The sequence below is a fragment of the Pongo pygmaeus genome, chromosome 2 (genome assembly GCF_028885625.2).
Source record: "Pongo pygmaeus isolate AG05252 chromosome 2, NHGRI_mPonPyg2-v2.0_pri, whole genome shotgun sequence".
NCBI lineage: Eukaryota > Metazoa > Chordata > Mammalia > Primates > Hominidae > Pongo > Pongo pygmaeus.
Window position 1 is genome coordinate 33854809 of NC_085930.1, and position 17676 is coordinate 33872484.

General features: G+C 36.1%; 1 protein-coding gene across 1 annotated transcript in view; it reads right to left on the bottom strand.

The window, feature by feature from the left end:
- IMPG2 (interphotoreceptor matrix proteoglycan 2) overlaps positions 1-17676 on the bottom strand; it is a 98632-nt gene that overhangs the window by 39468 nt on the left and 41488 nt on the right. Inside the window, exons 5-9 of the mRNA XM_054481508.2 lie at positions 14917-14966; positions 13916-13998; positions 11830-11991; positions 7751-7809; positions 5727-5747 (exon numbers count right to left, since the gene is read on the bottom strand). Of these exons, the coding sequence (XP_054337483.1) occupies positions 5727-5747; positions 7751-7809; positions 11830-11991; positions 13916-13998; positions 14917-14966 (375 nt within the window). The remainder of the gene's footprint in view (positions 1-5726; positions 5748-7750; positions 7810-11829; positions 11992-13915; positions 13999-14916; positions 14967-17676) is intronic.

A 17676-nucleotide genomic window follows, 5' to 3' on the forward strand; every position in this document is an offset into this window, starting at 1 on the left:
TAAAAACTAAAAATAGTGTTATCACATTTCATCAAGATCAACCAAAATAAGGATATTTTGGAGAAACTCTTCTTTTATAGCTTCTTCTAGGAAGAAGATACATACTGAAAAAGCCTGAAGCTAAATATATAAATTGGGTATACCAGATGGATATATTGTTGATTCACTTCAAATATGTACTACTAAATTAACATAATGAGTACATATTTCCAAAGACATCAATCATGTAGGGGTGAAGTTTACCCTTTCTTATTCTCTCCCCTCAGATGCCCTGATTGGTTGTTTGATGCATATATATCTTAAAAATTAAAAATAGTGCTATCACATTTCATCAAGATCAACCAAAATAAGGATATTTTGGAGAAACTCAGACATCTCTTCTTTTATAGCTTCTTTTAGGAAGAAGATACATACTGAAAAAGCCTGAAGCTAAATATATAAATTGGGTATATCAGATGGATATGTTGTTGATTCACTTCAAATGCATACTACTAAATTAAAATAATGAGTACATTTTAAAAGAGGTACAGAGCAAATAAAAAAACTTTATGTGCATATAAATGCTTAAAAAGAGAGAGAGAGGGAGAGAAACAGTATGTTATATATCTCATAGACTATTTCTGTGCTATACATTCATTTATACACAGCTCAGAATATAAGTACACCCAAAAGTTACAAATAAATTTTATCAGCTGGTTAATTTCTGACAATGCTGAATAATTTTGAAAACTGTACCTAGGTTAGCAATTCTGGGTGACATCAGTAATATGGCTGACTAGAGACACCTGGTACTCATCCCCACACTACAAGAAAGGATCAAAGCAACCACAAAAATAAACAATGAGAGAAGAAATAAGGAACAAAGAATATACAAAACAACTAGAAAACAAACAACAAAATGACAGAAGTTCTCTACTGTGAATTATAACCTTGAAATTAAATAGGTTAAATTCCCCATTTAAAATATATAGACTGGCTGAAAAGATAACAAAAAAAAAAAAGACAAACTATATGCTGCCGACAAGAAACTTACATGACCTATAAAGACATATAAAGATCTAGAGTGAAGGGATAGAAACATATATCCCATACAAACAGAAACCAAAAGCAAGTGGGAGTAACCATGCTCAGACAAAACAGACTTCAAGTCCAAAGTTGAAAAAAGAGACAAAGAAGGACACTGTATAATAATAAAGGAATCCATTCAGGAAGAAAACATAACAATTATAAATATACCTGCACCCAAAATGGAGCACCAAGACATATAAAGCAACTATTATTAGATCTAAATGGAGAGATAGACCCCAATACAATAACAGTTGAGGACTTCAACACCCCATTATCTCCCTAGAACAAATCATCTAGAAGGAAAAATCAACAAAGGAACACCAGATTTAAACTGCACCACAGACTAAGTGGCCCTCACAGACATTTACAGAACATTTCACTGAACAGATGCACAGCTGCAGAATACACACTGTTTTCATCAGCACATGGAATATTTTCCATGACTGACCATATGTTAGGACACAGAACAAGTCTCAAAAATTTTTTTATCAAAATTATATCAAGTATCTTATCTGACCACAACGGAATTATACTAGAAATCAAAACAAGAGACAAATTTAAAACTATACAAATAAAGGAAAGTTAAACAATATGCTCCTAAATGATCAATGGGTGAAGAAATTTAAAATAAAAACAAAATATTCCTTGTAACAAATGAAAATAGAAACACAACATACCAAAACCTGTGGGACACAGCAAAAGCAGTAGTAAGAGGCAAGTTTATAGCAATAAATGTCTACATCAAACAACTAAAAAGATTTCAAATAAAAAACAACTTAACAATGCATCTCAAAGAACTAGAAAAGCAAAAACAAACCAAACCAAAAAATTAGTAGCAAGAAAGAAATAATAAAGATCAGAGCAGAAATAAAAGACACGGAGACCAAAATAAATATACAAAAGATTAACAAAACAGTTGATTTTTTGAAAAGATAAAAATCAACAAACCACAAACCATTAGCTAGACAAATGGTCTATAGCATTCTACCATTACTCAAAGCAATCTACAGATTCAAAAAAAAAAGAGAGGACCCAAATAAATAAAATCAGAAATGAAAAAGGAGACATCACATCAAATACCACAGAAATGGAAAGAGACTACTATGAATAACCATATGCCAATAAATTTGAAAACCTAGTGGAAATAAATTCCTGAACACATATAACCTACCAAAATTGAACCAAAAAGAAACTGAGCAAACCAACAACAAGTAACAAGATTAAATCAGTAACAAAAAGTCTACTGAAAAAGAAAAGTCCAGGACTGGATTGCTTCACCACTGAATTCTACTGAACCTTTAAAGAAGAATGAATACCAATTCTTCTGAAATTATTCAAAAAAATTAAAGCAGAAAAATTTAATTATTCCAAAACGAGGCACATACCTGACAAAAATTGAAAACTACAGGGCAAAATCCCTGATGAACACAGATGTAAAAATCCTCAACAAAATATTAGCAAATCAAATCCAATAGCCCCTCAAAAAGATAACACACCATGACCAAGTAGGATTTATCCCAGGAATGCAAGGATTGTTCAACATATGCAAATCAATAAGGATGATATATCACATCAGCAGAATGAAGTATAAAAACCATATGATCATCATAATGATGCAGAAAAACTATTTAATAAAATTCAACATGCCTTCATGATTAAAACCCTCAAAAAATTAGGTAGAGGAAAAGCACCTCAATACAATAAAGTCCACATATGAAAATGCCACAGCTAACATCATACTGCATGGGGAAAAGTTGGAAGCATTTCCTCTAAGAACTGGAACAAGGCAAGAATGCCCAGTTTTACCACTCCTGTTCAACATAGTACCAGAAGTCCTAGCCAGAGCAATCAAGCAAAAGAAATAAATAAAAGGCATACAAATTGGAAAAGAGGAAGTCAAATTATCCCTGTTTGCTGATCATGTGATCTTACACTGAGAAAAACCCAAAGACTCCATTAAAAAAAACTCCTAGATTTGATGAATGAATTTAGTAAGGTTGCAGGATACAAAATCAACTTACAAAAATCCAGTGGCATTCCTATACACAAGTAACAATCTAGCTGAGAAAAAAAAGGCAATCCCATTTATAATAGCTACAAGAAAAATAAAATACATAAAAATAAATTTAACCAAGCAGGTAAAAGACCTCTGCAAGAAAAACTACAAAACACTGATGAAAGAAATTGAAAGGGATACAAAAAAATGGAAAAACATCTCATTCTCCTGGATCAGAAGAATTAAAATTGTTACAATGACCATACTACCTGAAGCAATCTACAGATTTGAAGCAATTCTTACCAAAATACCAATGACATTCTTCACAGAAATAGAAAAAAAGTCTTAAAATTTGTATGGAACCACAAAAGACCCCAGATAGCCAAAGCAATCCTGAGAAAAAATAACAAAGCTGATGATATGTATCATACTACTAGACTTCAAATATAGTACAAAGCTGTAGTCATCAAAACAGCCTGGTACTAGCAATAAAAACAGGCACACGGATCAATGGAACAGAATAGAGAATCCAGAAATCAATCCATGTCTACAAGCAATTGATTTTTAGCAAAAGTGTCAAGAACATATACTGCAGGAAGGACACTCTCTTCAATGAATGGTGCTGGGAAAACTGGATATCCATATGCAGAAGAATGAAACTAGACCCCTCAGTTCTCACTCTATACAAAAAAATCCACTCAAAATGGATCAAAGACCTAAATGTCAGACTTGAAAAACTATTAAATACTAGAAGAAAACATTGGGGAAACACTTCAGGACATTGGTCTTGAAAAAGATTTTATGAATAAGACCTCAGAGGCATAGGCAACAAAAGCAAAAATAAACAAATGGAATTATATTAAACTAAAAAGCTTCTGCACAGCAAAGGAAACAATCAACAGAGTGAAAAGGTAACCCGCAGTACGAGAGAAAATATTTGCAAACTATTTATCTGACATGGGCTCAATATCCAGAATATAGAAGAAACTCAAATATCTCCACAGCAAAATAACAAACAATCCAATTTAAAAATGTGCAAATGATCTGAATAAACATTTCTCAAAAGAAAACATAGAAATGGCCAAAAAATATATTTTAAAATGCTCAACATTTTCATCAACAGGGATATGCAAATCAAAACCAAAATGAAGTATCATCTCATGCCAGTTAGGATAGCTATTATCAAAAAGACAAAAAATAGCAAATGCTAGTGAGGATCCAGAGAAAAGGGGACTCTTACATACTTCTGATGGGAATGTAAACTTGTATAGCCACTATTGAAAACAATATGAAGGTCCCTCAGAAAACTACAAATGGAACTACCATATGATCTAGCAATCCCACTACTGGGCATTTATCCAAAGGAAAGGAAATTAGTATATCAAAGAGATATCCACACACCCATGTTTATTTATTTCAGCACTACTCACAACAGCCAAGATATGGGGTCAAGCTGGGTGTCCAACAACAGATGAATGAATGAAGAAAATGTGGTATACATATGCAACCAAGTAGTTTAACTTCCAAATGCATTTTAAAACATTTTTTCCTTTCTCCTTTCTTCCCAGTCTCAAGTTGCAACCTTGAAACAAACTGTAGGAGCCTTTTCCCCCTTAGTTTTAAAATATAGCCCTGAAACATACTTTGAAACTTAATTCCCTCCTACCATCTCCCACCATGTACTCCTTTACCCCATGCACATTTATTAAACTGCATGCTTATATCTAATTATATGCTTATTTAGAAGTTCCAGGGGCTAATCTTGAGACAGACCAAGCATGGAGACCCAGTTGCAAAATTCCAGAGATTATCTCAAGACAGTTAGTCAACAACCCAGCCATTGTTGAGATGATGCCAGCTGTGCTCCTGTGGACCATGGCTTGAGACAACCACTGGAACAAGACATGCAGACCTTGTACCCAGCACCCCTCCTGCATGCCTCCCATTCCAAGTTTCCCTTTTTAATCCCCTCTTCCCAGCCTGAAGTTTGAATCATTTCTGGAGGTTAAGCTGGCCGCTTCCCCCACTGCTAGCTCTGGAAATAAAGTCACTTTCCTTTCACTGCACATTGTCCTTGTTACTGGCTTTGCAAGCAGTGAGCAGCGAAGCCTCCACTCAGTTACACATACACAATGGAATACTATTCAGCCATAAAAAGAAGGAAATCCTGTGATTCACAGCAACACGCATGGACTGGAGGACATTATGATAAGTGAAATAAGCCAGGAACATAAAATTAAACAGCCTGTGAGCTAAATCCAGCATACTACCCAAGAGTTACTGAATTTTACATTTTTTAATAGTTGAAAAAAATCAAAAAAAGAACAATATTTTGTGACATGTGAAAATTATATAAAATTCAATGTCCATAAAGTGAAACACAGCAAAGCTCATTAGTTTACAATATATTGTCTATGTCTACTTTTACCTGATAGTGGCAGAATTGAGTAGTTGCAACAGAGACTATATGGCCTACAAAGTTTAAATTATTGGCTATCTGACTCTTAATAGAAAAGTTTGACAAACCCTGATCTGAAAAAGTCAGACAGTGATATTGGAAGTGATATAAGATTTGAGTTATGCTCCCCTGGACCTACGGCCTGCCATATTTACTAAACTATCTCCCAATTCAATGGACATTAGAGAAAGTGCCAAAAAGTACCTGTCATTTTCCTTGGGGGACCTGAAAACAAAAATTGAAAATATTAAACAGAGTTTGAGACAGTTATTATTGTCACATCATTCATCAAAGTGCAAGTTCTTTATGTATTTCCTCTGAATTTCTTTGAAATGCTTCCTTAAATAAAAATGCTTGCATAGTATCAGATACTGACAAATTCCTGTAGATTGAAGGAAGTGAGCAAAGGTGAAAAAAGCATTTTATTTTAAAGCCATGGTCTTTACTTTCTTCTAAATTTTAAAAATACTTAAAAATAATTCACATATGGTTATTTCTTCATAAAGAAACTTTTTTCAGTAAATCAGCAGAGGACTCTAGTTGTTGGCTCTAACAAAATTGGGAACCTTCTTTTTTGGGATACAATATGTTATGCAGTATTAAAATCAGACGGTACACTGTAAAGTAGTAAGGGTATAGGTAAATGTCAGGACTGACTAATCCACAGGATACTGCACAACCTTTAATATTTATTATTTTATGTAGCAGATGCTTAAATAGAACTTGCCATGTGCCAGGAACTGTGCTAAGCATTTTACAAAAATTGATTTACTCTTCATTAAGATTTATTAGTATCCTCATAATATAGGTATAGAAACCACAGAACAAAGAAGATAAATAAGTTGCTGATGGTATTTCAAAAGCATTTTTTTAATAAAGCAGGATTAAGGTAAATTGTCTTTTTTATACAAATGAGAAGTTAAATCCTGGAAATACACCCAAAAGCATCCAGCCAAAAGTGCAACGGCAGGATCTGAAGCCAGGCAAGTTGGCTCCAAAGACTGTGTTGCCCTTCATGTGCTGCCAAATAAGGGAGGTCTTCAAAGGCCTCACATTCTCAGGTTCTCATCTGAGCACACAACTGGAGGCAGCATCCTGTCTGAAAACTGCTAAAGTTGAATGGGGGCGACTGGTCATGATATAAGACTAGGTAAGTAGGACAACTTCAAGTATTTGGCCTCTTTCCACTAAGCCTGCATCACTAACTAGCTAAACACTGGGAAAATTATTTAAATTCCCTGTGCTCTGGTTTCCTTATTGGAAAATATGAGCATAGTAACTATCTCATAGCATTGATGTTGGAATTAAATAGTGTGTGTGTGTAAATATACATATATACATAAAGCCTGGCACACTGTAAATGCTATATAAGTGCTTGCTGTTATTTCTGGTAAACTCAGAAGTTTTGTCAAGAACAAGCCAAAGTTGAGATGGATAACGTCTAAACTTGGGCTAGAGCATCACCTAAATCATGGCATTGAGTCTAGCATGAAGGTTCAGAGCAAGAAAAGCTATAAAGTCAGCTGCTCTGTTTCAAAACTCCTCCTCCACCCCAGTTTACAAACTCTTGACTTTGGGCTAATACTTCATCCCTTTAAACCTGTTTCCTCCTCTTAAAAATGAGTATTAATAATATCTATCCTGAGAGGGCTGAAGATTAAGTGAGCTCAGCAATGTGGCATACCCAATACAAAGTATTCACTCAGTAAAGTATTCACTCAGTAAATGTTCACAAGTGTTATACTGTGAGTCTTAAGCAGGGAATAAATGTCTTTAAAAGAGGTGTCTGTTTTACTCAGAAGTGTTATGTTTAAAACAAGGACTAATGCATCCCTTCCAGAGTGGCCTCATACCAAGATGTCAAAATCACCACACTGACAAGCTTTAGGAAAACACTGGGGCCACATCTCGTCTACCTTCAGGCTTCTACCAGTGCCAAATAAGACCTACATAACTTGTCAGCAGCAAGCTGCGGACATGAATTCCTGAATTCTTAACTAAGCCAATTTTAGACCTAATATATCTCTTTGAGTTATTATTTGGTCTTTTTCTAACTCAATTTTCTCACCTGAAAAACTGGCATCAAGAATACTAATTTACCAGAAATAGCATTGAGTTACAGCATTCAAATCATTTATTGCTAGAATATGTATGATAAATATAATGGACATTCCATTCAGAATAAAGAATGCTACTGAAAATGTGCATATTTAGATAAGTCTATTTACCTAAATTCAAGTACACGAATTTCCTTGTAGCCTGGTAACCCAGTAAATGCATTTTCAACCTGTTAAAAGTACAAATAAAAATGATAACTATGTAAAAATATGGAAAAATATATAGAAAATAATGCTTTTAAGAGTAGAATAAAAACTGCACTGTTCACAACTATTAGAAGCTTATACACTTACCTAGGCATACCCAGGTCAGAAAGTGAAAGAAAAAATTTTACCTAAACACTGCCACATTTTTCTTTTTCATTTTGTCTTTTAAGGTTTTAATGTGCTTTAATATTAATTTTTTCCAAATTATAAAAAGCATACTCCTTGTTGGCAAAGCACTGTTTTTCCCTTATGTGATGAAATGTGAAAAAAAAATTGTTTCAAAAGAAGCTGTAATAGCATTTTATTTTATTTTATTCTTTTTTTTTTTTTTTTTTTTTTTGAGATGGAGTTTCACTCTGCCGCCCAGGCTGGAGTGTAGTGGTGCGATCTTAGCTCACTGCAAACTTCACCTTCCAGGTTCAAGCAATTGTCTTGCCTCAGCCTTCTGAGCAGCTGGAATTAGGAATTACAGGTGTGTGCCACCATGCCCGGCTAATTTTGTATTTTTACTAGAGACAGGGTTTCATCATGTTGGCCAAGCTGGTCTCGAATTCCTGACCTCAGGTGATGCACCTGCCTCAGCCTCCCAAAGTGTTAGGATTACAGGCCTGTAATAGCATTTTAAAATGTTATTGTTTCGATTTGAAATCTGGCCACAGCACACACACTGAAAAACAGTCTAGTGTTTGTTTTCTGTAAGTGTGAAAGTGGCTGCTGGCATCTGTTTCCTGCTCCTCCAACGAAAGAGAACCACAAACACACTCAACACCCAGACAAGAGGCCTTGTGGTCAGGTAGCTCCGCTGGTCAAAAGACCAATTCATGAGCATCACATTTGCAGGAGCCAGTTTTATTACTGAGTCTTTAAAATCTAGCCATGTAACTCCAAATGAGCTTAGTGACTGGAGGTGGAAAATAGTATGCCAGATTGGACTAAAGATGTAAAAATAATCAGGTTGAGGTGGGTGGATCACGAGGTCAGGAGATGGAGACCATCCTGGCTAACATGGTGAAACCCCGTCTCTACTAAAATACAAAAAATTAGCCGGGCGTGGTGGTGGGTGCCTGTAGTCCCAGCTACGTGGGAGGCTGAGGCAGGAGAATGGCGTGAACCCGGGAGGCGGAGGTTGCAGTGAGCCGAGATTGCGCCAGTGCACTCCAGCCTGGGCGACATACTCCATCTAAAAAAAAATAATAATAATCAGGTTAGGCACAAATGCATATTTTAACAAAAATAAACATTTAATCTGTAACATTTCAGAAGGTGACAGCCTCACCAAATGGGTCATGATGGGGCCAACATCAGAACAAAGAAATAAATTAATGGACCTTGGCAACATCTCTGGGCATCTGCTTTTAACCAAGTCCTCATATGAGGAGACTGGGATTTTTAAAAAATCTTGGTTCACTGAAGATCTTTATGCCTTAAGAATAAAGATCCAAAGCCAAAGAATGAAACTCTTTGGCTACAGTAATGTGCCCTGTTTTACTCTCTGAAAGGAAATAAAAAACTGTTATAATTCTTGTAGGGTGGTGGGGAGGGGTAGAAGACACAGGCCTAGAAATCAGAAGGCTGAGGGTTAGTCTCAGCTGTTTCTGCTGGCAGAGTGTCCACGCACAGGCCTTCTTTTTTCAGAACTAATACTTCCCTGCCTACCTACCATATTGATTTTAATATTAAAAGAAATGTGCCTAAAATCACTCCATTAACTGAAAAATGCTGTACAACTCTATGTTATCATTACTACTAAACCCATCTTAGCGTAGGCTTTGCAATCTCTGGAGTCTAAACATGTATAGGTATCCAGTTGCGTGAAGTCATTTGACTTCAACATTGATATTAATAGTAAAATGTATTGAGGACTGCAATATGTCTGGTGCTTTGCTTTACTTCAAATCTCTATGACAATCCCGAGAGATAATATATTATTCCTGTTTTATGGATGAGAAAATGGAGATTATAGGATATTAACTAACTTGGCCAAGGTCACACATTTGGTAAGTGACTGAATCAGAATGTATTCAATCCCAGATATCTCTAACACCGAAGCCCATATTCTTCCCATTGAATTACATTGCCCCTGCCTCATGATAAATGTGCTTTAGAATTGGGACCAAGACTGGGAAAACTAAGGTTCACTATAACTTCTCCCTTGAATTAAAAGGAAGGGGACTCTGTAGAAGAAGGAGTACTTTGAAAGGCAGTAGGAGACCTGATTTTCATTTCTGTTCCTAGAGAGACTGAATGACAATGAACAAGTTATTTGGCCTCCTGAGCCTCATCTGTAAAATAGAGATGCTTGTCTACATGACGGCTGTGAGCAAACAAATAGAAAGTCGCCTGTGGAGCACAAGGCACTATGTGAGGATCACACCGACACTGGCACCGCCCTCAGGCACCAACAATCCCAGGCCCATCACACTGACCTTCCCCTCTCTGATGCTGTACTTCGTGTTATCCCAAGCCTATCATGCCCCCACTTCTTATCCTTTTACACACACACACATACACATACACACACACACACACACACACACACACACACACACACAAAGACTAATAGCTCCTAAACCTCATCCCCTCCAAGCAGGCTTTCTTTCTCCCTGTGTGTCTTCCAGTAATACCCAGAGAAGCTGAGGGAAAAATCCGTGTGATGGTGTCCTAAAGGGAGGGAGCTGGAAGATCCCCTTCAGTTTGAGACATGATCCCCTGCCTCTGTTGTTTCATGCAAAGTGACTATTGGTAGACATTTCATTCCAGGTAAGGGGACAGGGAGTACAGAGATAGGCCAGAGAAAGAGGTGTTCCATGGTAGGCCCAGAACCTTCAACACCCTCTAATCACCTCAACAGCTACCTACCTCATCAAGTCCTTGATGAAGATATTTTTCAGAGTGTTTATTGGACTTCTCTAAATCTGCAGTCATTCCATGCAATTGTTTACCTAAACACTAAGCTGTATTAAAAGTTCCTTAATCAAAGGACAGAGAAAACCAGTCAACCAAAGACACTCTTTGATGCCAGGTGGCCACTGGCCTGGCTGACATTTCTTCCACATACCATACAGCCTTGCAACTTGGCCACACCACTAGGAAAATGAATTGTCTGGCCTCCCCTTCCCATGTCTGATGGCTACAATAATGCTTTGGCTGAGAGATGCACATTTTTATTTCTCATCTGGACACAGTATCTGGGGAAGAAAATTAATCTAAGGTAATGGAATTGATAAACTTGGCTAAAGAGAACCCCATCAAGAAGGAACGGGAAAAAATAAACTAAGGAATGATGTGCCCTGTCATCTGACAGATAGGGGTAGATAAGCATTCAATGTCTTACTGCACAAAAGCAAAGGCAAACTAGACGGGGACTATGGGTCATTTTTGACTGAAAAAGTCTTGAGTTTAAGTCCTATATAGAATTTTCCCAGAAAGTGAAGTTATGGGATGGTCTAATCCACAATTCTTTAAAGAAATCCCTTTTTAAAAATACCTCCAACCAAGGATAGGAGAAACATTTATTTTTCACTGGATGCCCTTTTATGCTTCTAAATTTTGTACCAGTTATTACCTATGTGTTAACTATTCAAACATTTTCAATTAAAAATACTAAAGATGCAATTAAAAGACATTAAATGTAATGTTCCCTTAAGAAAAACAATACAGCGTGTGTAGTTTCTTAGAGAAGCTTATTTCTCCAAATATTTTCAAGTCAAAACCATGCCACAGAACACATTCTTCCTTGGCTGTGCAGCAAAAGTTCGAAATTGCATTTGTTTTTTAGCAGATGGCAAGATTTTTCTTTCTGTGAAAGAATTCATCTGTCCTGTGACTTTTCACAGAGTTTTCTGAAGAAATGGCTAAGTAACCACTCCAGGAACCAAGTAGACAAACAACTTGAAACCTAAACCTATCTTTAAACAGTGTTGTGATATGGGAAACTAACATAGCAAGCATACTGTCTTGTTTGTTTTTTTTTAATCACCCACTTCTGAAATAAATTCTTCTTCAAGGTGCTGGTGGTGAAAACTGGAGGAATCCTGTAGTTCTTCCCTGTACTGCTTCCCCAAAAGGTGGATACTGAATTCTGCAATCTGTTCAGCTGCTGGTTTTGTGGCTTCTTCTATCACATTCTCAATTTCATTGCTAATCTGCATTTTTAGAGAAAGAACAATAAATGTCAAGGCTTATTCATTCGATCAACAAACATTTATTGATTGTTTCAGTGTGTCAGAACTGTGCTAAAGGCAGATTCTGAAGATAACCTTATTATTTTGTATTTGACTTTGGAACAAATTGGGTAGACTTTAAGACATAGGCTAATAGCCAGGAGCAGTGGCTCACACCTGTAATCTCAGCACTTTGGGAGGCCGAGGTGGGCAGATCACTTGAGGTCAGGAGTTCAAGACCAGCCTGGCCAACTGAAACCCCATCTCTACTAAAAATACAAAAATTGGCTGAGCATGGTAGTATGCGCCTGTAATCCCAGCTACTCAGGAGGCTGAGGCAGGAGAATCACTTGAACCTGGGAGGCGGAGGTTTTAGTGAGCCGAGATCCACTGCACTCCAGCCTGGGTGAAGAGCAAGACTCCATTTCAAAAAATTAATAAATAAATAAAATTAAATTAATAAAATAGTAAACATCTGGGTAAATCTTAAACAAATTTTAGCTGTATATGTAGAATATAATACAGTCTAATTAGTAGAATAAAAAAAGAGAAAGAACAAAAATACTGAAAAGCAGCATACAGGTCAGCAAAATGATCATTTGAATTACAATGTTCCAATGTTCCTACGTTGCTCAGGATAAGAATAAAGATGTTGAAAAACTTAAAATTTGTTAAGTTAAATACACATTATAATTTATAGGATAAATCCCAACAGAACCGAAATATGGTGTATAATTTCTAGAAAAGTAGATGGGAAAATGCAATAGGAAAATAGCTGCACAATAAAACTACCTTGGGCTTCATTTTGAACCAGAGCTACAGCAATCCAATTTTTGTTAGGTATCTCTATATTGTTTTGTTTTCCTACTGGTTCTATAAATTGGCTTAAATCCTCTGTTTTGGATATTAACATTCCAATTGATTGCATACAATTCCTTAATTTCTATTAAACTGAATTCTATCTCATTCTATAAATGTCTCCAGATCTAAATCATAACTATTCTGCCTCAAGTTCAGAGCCGCAGTATCACTTTTTATTCATTCATTCACAAATATTTCTCAAATGCCAATATTTGCTAGCACCATCTACTTGGAACATGGTTGTACTTAAGATAAAAGTATTGATTCAGGTAACCACTCTAGGGATTACCACCAGCCTTGTTCAGTGACAGGGAGGGTAATGAGGCAGAGTGGAGCGACTTAACCTGATTTCATGTAAGTTAAAATGTTCACGTTGGGAAGTGAAGGTGCAAGATAACTAAATTGCATCTTCCTAGTGGATATGTTTTGTCAGAGTTTGCTCTATATTAAAAAAAAAAAACAGGATTTGTGAACCCCCTAATTTTTTAAATGCAGAATTTAAATATCTAACAAAATGTTTCTATATTCCTGGGCAATGTCTAATTTTTTTGTTAATCTGTATATATCTTTTGTGATAAAGACTCAGCTATAGGATTTAGTGTTGTTTAGTGGACAGGTTTCTATTAATAACGGTACATTCACAATGCATGGTAATTTTTGACTTTTAAACTACATAAAATGTATATTCTTATCCACTAAAGAAGGCTAAGATCTGGCCTATTAAGGGTTAGAAGAACATAGGCAAAACCACCATAGTAAATCATGTCACAGAGGCCACAAGAGGCAGTGGACTTACCTCAATGACAGTCCATTTCATTTATAATTCGAAGCCCTCTCTCACCAAAAACTCACCAATAAGAGCAGATTTACTCAGTTCTCCAAGGAATCTCAAAATTGTTTTTAATGTACTGGTTTTAGAATCCATGTCATTTTTCTAACAGGATACTATGTGAAGTCCTGTGTAGTCCAGCAACGGGAGATAAACTCTCTCTTAATCTCTATGTTCCATGTTAGAAACTAAGTAACAAAACAGAGCATCACTCACACTCTCCTCTGGCCTTTCCAAGCTGCTCTCTGAGGCACCTTCATAGGCGTCCACCCCTGGATGTGGAACACTGAGAGTAGTGTCTAAGAAGAAAAGCAAAAACATATGCATGAATTCAGTCCCTGATTAAGTCAGAATTCCTATCAGGAAATAAGGAACTGACTTCAAAAACCATTCCTATAAATAGTTTGTTTTATTGTCCTGGAAATTCAGTGCATTCTAACCTCAAGACATATTTGTATGGAGTCTTCTCAGAACAAGAAATAATTGTGGTATGTTCAACAAGCATATATTGAGCACCTACTACATGCCAGACTCTGCACAAGACACTAGGAACACAAAGACAACATTCCTATACTTAAGGAGCTGTCTAGTAAAGGGGACACATACTAAAAGAAGTAACTCCTCTACCAGAGAGGAGAAGTGGGTAAAGGTTGGAAATTGGTTGTGAATTGACAAGTGTTAAAACTGGACCTTATCATGTTATTCTATTTTTGTAGATGTTTGAAATTTCTAACACAGAGAAGTTTGTGGGGTTTTTTAATTAAAAATAAAGAAATGAATTACCAATTTACAAGAAATATACTGGGCAAAGGAACATGTTAAACTATACCACAGAACGCAATAAGAAAATCCTTACTCTGGGAAACTCTCACAGGACAAATGACAAATGGTGGCGTTAGAATGGTTCCACGTTTTGACATTAGTGGTGGCTACAGAGTGTTTGCCTTAAAATAATCCATTAGCTCATACATTTGTTTTAAGTGGTGTTCTGACTTGTATTATATACTTAACGATTAAGGATTTTTAGGTACCCACAATATAATGCCATAAAATAAATTTTTAAAAATTACTTTTTCTTGAGACTCTTGAAAAACGTATTAAAAGAGAGAAATCTGATATTTTTAAAAAGTGAGCTGCAAAAAATGTTCTTGTTTGTGAGGCTGTCTTAAACCATAAATAATTTTAAAAGAAAAGTGAATAAAGACACAAAAGTATACCTCCCAATGTTGAAGTATCACCAACAGGAACTGGAGAAGATAGTTCAGGGCTAGAAAAAATATGTTTGCAGTTAATAAAATGACAGACACATGAGAGTTTATTTCGGGATTTTTGGGGTTGTTTTCCAAATAGGAAAACACTAGATCACCAATTAACAGCTCCCAAGCAAAAGTACCAAAAAGCAAAGTTTTTAAAATTAAAACTTCGTAATTCATTTATTTTATATTTACTGATGCCTACTCAACTAGAATCACCCTACCTAGAATTCTTCCCTAGTTATCTTTTCATCACCCTGTTTTCTCTCTTCTCAGTTCTTATCACTATGTGAAATTTTATTTATCTTCTTATTTATCTCTGTCTCTAATGCCTTAGTCCTCTAGCACAATATTGCCCAAAATGGTAGCCAGCGGACATGCGTAGCGATTTAAATTAATTAAAATTAAACCAAGTTAAAAACTCAGTTCCTCATTTACACCTGCCACATTTCAAGTGCTTAATAGCTGCATGTGGTTAATGGCCATCATACTGGACAAGATGGTAAAGAAAATTTCCATCACCACAGATGTTCTACTGAACAGGAATGTGTTAAGAATCTAAACTGCATGAGATTGGAGACCTTGACTAATATACTCCTGCTGTATTTTCCAGTGCCTAAAACAGTACCTGCCATTTAGTAGGCATTAAAATATATTTTGGGGATAAATGAATACTATGTTCCAGGCAATGTAGAAGGTACTTGGCATATAATTGTGAGCAAAACACCCATTGTATATGAAGGTTACAGTCTTATAGAAATTATACACACTAAATCAATAATTACAGATGAGATAAGTAGTATAGACAAGAAAGTAGTGGCTGCTAGAAGGAACATAAAACCACACACCTGATCTCATTTGAGAGATCATTGAAATCATAAAACCTATATATATAAAGAAAGTCAAGCTTAGAGAAATTATTTGCTGTAGGCCCCATTGCTAACAGGTATCAGGTCTCCTAGTTGTTGTTTTACCATGCCACTCTGCAATTGCAAGCAAAGATAAGAAGAGATCAGAAGATAATCTAAGAAAGCCTCTTCTCCTAAAAGAAAGAAAATAGGTTTCCACAAGTCCATATTTCACATATCCCAAAGCTATAAAAGTTAAATTACAGTAATCTGGGAACATTTTAGAATTTTCAAGTTAGTACACATGTCCTAAGAGGAAAAGGGCTATTCCCTTAACCTTTTCCAAAGATATTGGATCAGTGGTGATTGTCTGTTTTCAACTCATAGCAATTAAAAACTCTCTTCAAGTCGGGCGCGGTGGCTCATGCCTGTAATCCCAGCACTTTGGGAGGTCCAGGCGGGTCGATCACTTGAGGCCAGCAGTTCGAGACCAGCCTGGCCAACATGGTGAAACCCCGTCTCTACTAAAAATACAAAAATTAGCCAGGCGTGGTGACACATGCCTGTAATCCCAGCTACTCAGGAGCCTGAGGTATGAGAATCACTTGAACCCAGGAGGCAGAGGTTGCAGTGAGCCAAGATTGTGCCACTGCACTCCAGCCTGGGTGACAGAGGAAGACTCTGTCTCTAAATAAATAAATAAATAAATAAAAACTCTCTTCAATGCTACCAAGTCAACTTCCCAAAGTAATTTGATCAACAGTCAAAAATATCTCCCTCATAGATGTGCCCAGGTCTGTGATGTGCCCAGTAAGTCACATCTTCAGAGCCACACACCTTTAGATCACCCTACTGCTCTAAATTAGATTACAGAGGTACTCAAAGCCTCAAGATAAATATGGCACACATTTTGAGGCATCATTTTTTCTAGAAGCTTAAACAGGTTAGGAGTTAAATAAGAACTGATGTATAATTTAAAACGTTTTAATATTATAACAAACATAGCTATATTATGGAATAGAATATAAAGTTTAAATGAATATGAAGATACAATATGATAATTTAAAGACATTTTATGATTGGAGCTGGTATGGGAGGGTCAATTAGGGACATGTTTTCTAAATGCCCAGGCTTTGGTAGAAAATTTGAGAAACATAAGTTAAAAAAAAAAATAATAATAAAAAATAAAACTTCACCGTAAAGATCCTTCTGGTTTTAAAAATTCTATCTAAAAAAGTAAGATGTTAAACTATTACACAAAACTCATCAGTATTGTTTATTTAGAGCACATTTGCATAAAATTGCTTACTAATCTAAAAGAACCTAAAGGGATATGATATCTGGACAAGTTGTTTTGATGAGCAGAGGACAGCATGAGTGATGAGGAAGAATTAAGAGGCTTCTTGGGTTACAGAAGATGGAGCTGAAAAAACTGGGATTCAGATGCATTCAGAAGAAACATTAACATAATCAGGCCTGAATAGGGTCCATCAATTGTCCACATGACAGTACTCCTTCTCAGTACCTTCACTTCATAGATGAAAGAAATAAGGTCCCAACAGGTAAAGCAACTTTCCCAGGCTCACACAAAAATTCCTAACTGTATCCAGTTCTCTTTCAATAATAACAGCAAGAATAATTACAACTAAATTTACTGAGCCCTCATCATGTGTCATACACTGCTAAGTACTTTATTTAGGTTAACTAACTTATTTCTGGCAACCACCTTAAGAAGGAGATCCTATGATCCCATTTAGACTGATGAGGAAACTAATGCTAGAAGAGGTTAAGAATTTGCTCAGGGTCACACAGCTAAGCCAATGGAGGAGCTGTGATGTAAAATAGGCCCACTGGATGCCAGAAACCTCATTCCTAC